This window comes from Oncorhynchus nerka, linkage group LG23 (assembly GCF_034236695.1).
Source record: "Oncorhynchus nerka isolate Pitt River linkage group LG23, Oner_Uvic_2.0, whole genome shotgun sequence".
NCBI classification, from domain to species: domain Eukaryota; kingdom Metazoa; phylum Chordata; class Actinopteri; order Salmoniformes; family Salmonidae; genus Oncorhynchus; species Oncorhynchus nerka.
The window spans coordinates 58,347,770-58,354,120 of record NC_088418.1 but is presented as its reverse complement, the minus strand read 5'-3'; the positions used below and the strand labels follow the sequence as shown (position 1 = coordinate 58,354,120).

Below are 6,351 nucleotides of genomic sequence, written 5' to 3'. Positions count from 1 at the left end.
AAAAAATGATCATGCTGTTTAATCAGTTTCTTGATATGCAAGACCTGTCAGGTGGATGGATTATCTTGGAAAAGGAGAAATGCTCACTAACATGAATGTAAACAAATTTGTGCACAACGTTTGAGATAAATAAGCTTTTTGTGTGTCTAGAACATTTCTGGGAGTTTTTATTTCAACTCATGAAACATGAGACAAACACTTTAAATGTTGCGTTTATATTTCTGTTCAGTGTAGTTCAAATCGATGTGTTTGCTTGGTGTCTATCAATGACTGACTGCAACATATTCATTTGTTGGCCCAGTGCAGGTAACCACCAGGTGTCACAATAAACAAAATATAAGGGTTTTCTAAACATATTTATTTTACCTAAATAATAGTCTCTTTACATTTCATACACAACTTAAACACGTTTTATTTTCTATTGAAATGGTTCTAACAATTATATTTACATGAAAGAGTTCTCTGCTTTCAGGGCGCTCAGAAAACGTGCAACAGAAATGCACTTGGCATTTTCACATTGAACATTTGAAACCACGGGGGGGCGATGCGCTCACACTCACAGAGGAAAGTTGAACAACCTCAGGCTCAATTGAAACGCTGTGAAGGATTTCGAAAGCGAACATGTCTAAGTGCTTTACAACTCGTATCATCTCTGGTCGGATAGTAGCCTACTTCAATAGACGATCAGGATGCTCTGCTCACAAGGACCTTGGGACTCTGGCGGCAGCAGGTGAGACGGACAGCATCTATAGACCTGTTGCCTTATAGGATGGACCTACATAGATTAAATATTTGCTAGACATAATAATACTTGTTACCAGATTAATATTTGACTCAATCATTTAAAACAATCTTACGTGTTTTCTTTTAAATACCTGAAGGGAATTTGAAAATAAAAATGAAGTCTGGATTTATTCAGATGCTGAGGAAGAGGAAAGAGGTGAGTTTCTCTCTATTTCTTATATGTGTTTTTATGGTTTCTGATGAAGGTCATTCGTTATTCCTATCCTAGGAAGGTTATTCCCTGCAAGAGTTTAAATTAAATTACAAATAAATAATTTAAGTTGTATTTATTTATGGGACTTCCATTTCCCTTGCTTCCTGAATTAAAGTATGTAGAACCCAATTCTCAAATAGATTTAGGACCAACCATGCTATCCACGTATGAGGCCCTTATCCTGACAGCTACCTGTTTCTCTCTCTCAGCTCATTCCTCTGATCAGCATTGTGGCATTGGCTGCTGTAGGAGCCACCTCTACCTCACTCTACTTCCTATTTACAAAGAAGGATGTCATGTGAGATTTGATGTATTTTATCATGCATTTGCTGTACATTGTTATGGCTTCCTGGACCCAAATAAACCTAGTACTTTACTAAAGCATGTTTCGTATTTTTAGTATAGGGTAAGATTTCATCTTGGTCTGGGGAATCTGCATTTTTTCTTATTTGCATGCGCATTATATTTCCTTGTGTTTCTAGTAATGGGTATGATTAGAAACTTGAAGAACTAACCTGGTATGATCTAGCTTTAACTGTAGCCCCATGCTGATTTCATTAAGTGCATTTGTTTATCAGTCTCTGACAAGCCTGCCCCTTTAACTTTATATTTCCATAAAGACAAACTCTGGCATAGCAGGCAGAGATACATTCAGTTTGAATCATTTCTCTAACTTTCTTTCAGCTTAAATAAAAGCACAAACCCTGAACCCTGGGAGAGACTGGACCCATCTAAACCACAGAAGGTGATTGATAACATTATAAACACTTTTTATGTCTGTCTATTTCTAATATTTCTAATAGTATTGACATTTTCTTGCTTTTTTTGGCTTAATTAGTGTGCTGTGTAAGCTTTACATTATAAACCCTCTTCATATGCCTAGTTATTTCTGATAGAGGACCACTCTAAGTTGATATTGGTATGGGTAGTGAGACCACTCTGTGGTTAACATTATGGGTATAGGTTGTGTGCCAATGCAGTGGTTCCTCCTCTATTCTGCTGAGTCACACAACAGAGCAACATAGCCAAGTAGGACTATAACTTACCATAAAGGGCTGGGCACCCATCGGGGGGCGGGACATCTCCCATTTCTACTGTCATCTAAAAGTCATTTCAACTGTTATCTAAACATCTGTATTCACAGTTGATTCTTTGCAAGGGGACCTATTGATAAAGGAGGCAGATACAGTAGGGATGATTTGATGCCCTGTGGGATTGATTGACTGTGGATGTAGTGTGAAGCAGCAGGGTTGGTGTCAATTCCATTTCAATTTTGTCAATCCAGGAAGTTGACTGAGACTGTAATTCTAATCAAGCAATGAGGAAAACTGGAACATAAACTTTACTTTACTTTGTCAATTGACTAAATGTAAATGGCATTGACCCCAACGCTGGTGAGTATTTGTAGTAACCTATGACCGATAGTGTTATTGTTGTTGTTGTGTAAGTGGGTGTGGTTTTCTCCCAACTGCAGCTGGTCACTATCAACCAGAAATGGAGGCCCATTAAAGAGCTGGAGCTGGTGAAGAGTATGACCAAGTGATCTCTCTATCTTTCTATTTCTCTCCATTCTCTCCCATTCCTCCCCCCCTCCATCCTGAATGAGAGCTGCCTCCTTGCCCTTCCTGCACCCCTTCCCAGTCTAGCAGAATCATTTCTGCCCAGACTAGATTCTCTGATACTTAGTGTGCGGAAACGCTTCTGCTATACTGGTGGGGTATAACTGTGCTCAATTCCGTCCCCAGGACTGAGGATGTCCACAGCTGTAGTGTTACTTACATCACCAGGCTGTAAAGAGTAAAAGCTTTTGCCTTCACTGTAAACCAGCTGTCTGTCTGCCCCAGTGATGTTACTGCACTGTACTGCACTATAGCTGACTCTAAATGTGACCACAGCTGTTTGTTTGTGAAACAAACTGTATGTGTGTGTGAAATAATAATTATTGCAATAAAAATTTACCATTGCTCGTGTTATTAATGAGGAGTTAAGTATGTCCATTCTGGTGGTTGTTTTCAAAAGCTTGTGTCCCCAACTATCATCAAGGTAACTTTATCACAGCTCTGTCTGGCTTCTCTCTGTCTCTGTCCCCAGAAGTGTGTCTGATGGAGACATTAACCCAAAGCCCTTGTGCCAAACTGTCCATAAGGTGACATCATAGTTCTGTCTGACTTCTGTCTGTGTCCCAAAATGTCAGTCTAGAATTAGTATTCAGAAAACATTATCGCCCATGCATTGTCTTGACTGATGGAACAGTCCTAATGCACCAGACTGGGCTGCTTGGAGTCAATCCCTCTCTTAACATAATTACTGATTACAGTAATCAGGCAGAGGGAGAGCAGGATGGGGATAGAGTTACCCTCAAGACACTGTGTGTGTCTGTTGTGTCTGTGTGCAGAGACAGTCCTCTTACGGATTGGTGGAGCAATAACACCTACATGTCCCTCTCATAAAGCGTTATTATTATATCACCACTTACTACATGTATACACTGAGTGTACAAAACATTAGGAACACCTGCTCTTTCCATGACATAGAATGACCAGGGGAATCCAGGTGAATGACCCCTTATTGATTAACTGTTGAATCCACTTCAATCAGTGTAGATGGAGGAGACAAGTTAAAGAAGGATTTTTTATGCCTAGAGACAATTGAGACATGGATTGTGTATGTGTGCCATATAGAGGGTGAATTCGCAAAATATTTAAGCGCATTTGAACAGGTTATGGTAGTAGGTGCCAGGCGCACCGGTTTGGGTGTGTCAAGAACTGCAACGCTGTTGGGTTTTTCATGCTCAACAGTTTCCTGTGTGTATCAAGAATGGTCCACCACCTAAAGGATTTCCAGCCAACTTTACAGAGCAACAGGCGGGCTACAGTTAGTCAACTGACAGTCCAGTACAATATTTGTACCCAAAGACCTATAAAAGCCTGTGACACAAAATCTCAATTTAATCTATTTAAATTCAGGCTGTAACACAACAAAATGTGGAAAAACTCAAGGGTGTGAATGCTTTCTGAAGGCACTGTAGCTGCCATTACCACAGATGAGCATGTGTCATTTAACCACTGGGTGAGCCTGGACAGGTAGACTCCCTGTGAGAAAAGTCTGAACTCTTGTTACCTCGCTACCCATATATCAACATATATTTCTCTATAACCATATCAATTTGAGATCTCAAGTAAAAAAGACTGTCCATATTACCTTGAGGTAATCAATGATCTGATATGACTGGATGGGTGAAAGCTATACAACAGAACCCTTGCTTACACCCATTCAATTGTGTGAGATCTGCAGATGACTTACCTAGAGGAAAGAGGAATGAAATTAAAGGTGCACATGTAAAGGGTTTGAATTGGGTCTGTGTGTGTACGTGACAACAGTCTCACATACCCAGATCCTGCCCCTGTCTTGTGATCAGGAAGTCTAGCTCATTGTGACTTAGGCGTCCGCTCCACTCCAAAACACTGACTGTGTTTTCTCTTGGTTATTGGGATAGGCAGGGTTTGTATCCGTTCTAAACTGATCACCCAGGCCAAGAGCAGAGTGCAGTACTAAAGTTTTATGGTGCTCCAGAACAAAATGTCAAGTGGAGGTTGTAAATCTCTCGTCTGAGGGAAATGTAAACAAGAAGATTGCCTAACTAACCACGAACAGACTTGCTCCGTTGCCTAGAAACCAGACTAGTCACAGTGTGGTGGTTATTAGTATAGAAGGAAAACAGGCTAGTCAAGTGTAGTGGTTATCAGCATGAGTGTTTGCTTCACTTCTTCCTAACTGTGACACCTAGGCTAAAATCTGGACAGAACACACCATACTGCTGACAAATACTCCATCTACTGGTGGTAGTGTAATACAACAGCACAAACAGTATCTCACCACTCTAGTCTTCCATAGAAGCAGAAGAGACCACAGACAGCACTCTTGTCCTATAATATATCAGTCAATGTCAAAACCCGGATGTATGACCTCTGTCATTACCAAATTATAACTAATCATGTTAATCTGACTCACGTCTCTCTGCCTCTTCTCACAGGGCACACACTGATTGAATCAACGTTGTTTCCACGTCATTTCAATAAAGTCACGTTGAACAAACATGGAATTGATGTTGATTTGAAATCTGTGCCCAGTGGGGTCCTTGTATCTAATAACGTATCAACTTTTTAGGTGAGTTTTCAAAATACTATATTTATTATTTCAGAATGTACTAACAGGTTCTTCATTCACATGTTTCCAGCTAACATGTCTTACATTTACATTTAACATTTAAGTCATTTAGCAGACGCTCTTATCCAGAGCGACTTACAAATTGGTGCGTTCACCTTAAGACATCCAGTGGAACAGCCACTTTACAATAGTGCATCTAAATCTTTTAAGGGGGTGAGAAGGATTACTTTATCCTATCCTAGGTATTCCTGAAAGAGGTGGGGTTTCAGGTGTCTCCGGAAGGTGGTGATTGACTCCGCTGTCCTGGCGTCGTGAGGGAGTTTGTTCCACCATTGGGGGGCCAGAGCAGCGAACAGTTTTGACTGGGCTGCGCGGGAACTGTACTTCCTCAGTGGTAGGGAGGCGAGCAGGCCAGAGGTGGATGAACGCAGTGCCCTTGTTTGGGTGTAGGGCCTGATCAGAGCCTGGAGGTACTGAGGTGCCGTTCCCCTCACAGCTCCGTAGGCAAGCACCATGGTCTTGTAGCGGATGCGAGCTTCAACTGGAAGCCAGTGGAGAGAGCGGAGGAGCGGGATGACGTGAGAGAACTTGGGAAGGTCATCTTCCAGGTGAGACATTGACTGACAGTTATGCTGCATTGTTTAGTAAAAGAAAGCATGAGTGACTGACACAAAGACAGATCTCACTCTCTCTGTCTCAGTCTAGTGATAATTTAACTCAAGATTGATAACCAAAGCTCATTCACAGACAAACTAACAGCTGATCATGTGATCAATGACTGGCCAGTACTGCATCCTGAGGTTATGAAGGGAATGGGGAGCCTGGTGGAAGGAGCTATAGGAGGACGGACTCATTTTAATGACTGGATGGAATAAATGGAGCTGAGTCAAACGTGGCGTCCATATACTGTACACTTCCATTTATTCCATTCCAGCCATTACAATGAGCCTGTCCTCCTGTAGCTCCTCTCTCCAACCTCCTCTGGAAGGAGGAGGTACCACTTAGAATGCATTCTAAGTACCACTTAGAATGCAATCCCAATAAATAGTCTGCATCCACATTGTTTTATTCTAGGCGGTGGACTCTCTGCAGTTTGTGCAAGTGTGTGTAGCCCTATTCCTGTGAGTCAGGACCTGCTCGATGCAGCTGGTCAGGCTGTAGGTATGGAGCAACAGGTGCCGGGCCTA

The 6,351-nt window shown here is 41.6% G+C and overlaps 1 protein-coding gene across 1 annotated transcript; it reads left to right on the top strand.

Moving 5' to 3' along the window:
• The first annotated feature begins 565 nt into the window (after positions 1–565).
• On the top strand, positions 566–2,974 carry LOC115106281 (normal mucosa of esophagus-specific gene 1 protein-like). The gene is made up of 5 exons (XM_029628850.2): positions 566–730; positions 882–940; positions 1,207–1,295; positions 1,682–1,742; positions 2,472–2,974. Exons 1-5 carry the CDS (start codon positions 622–624, stop codon positions 2,538–2,540), a joined length of 387 nt encoding a protein of 128 aa, XP_029484710.1. The 5' UTR covers positions 566–621; the 3' UTR covers positions 2,541–2,974.
• The last annotated feature ends 3,377 nt before the right edge of the window (positions 2,975–6,351 follow it).

Bases quoted from the DNA above. Each gene is read 5' to 3' on its own strand.
- LOC115106281 (XM_029628850.2), top strand. From the start codon at position 622: ATGTCTAAGTGCTTTACAACTCGTATCATCTCTGGTCGGATAGTAGCC. The intron at 941-1,206 runs GTGAGTTTCTCT...TCTCTCTCTCAG, and splicing joins TGCTGAGGAAGAGGAAAGAG to CTCATTCCTCTGATCAGCAT. The intron at 1,743-2,471 runs GTGATTGATAAC...TCCCAACTGCAG, and splicing joins ACCCATCTAAACCACAGAAG to CTGGTCACTATCAACCAGAA.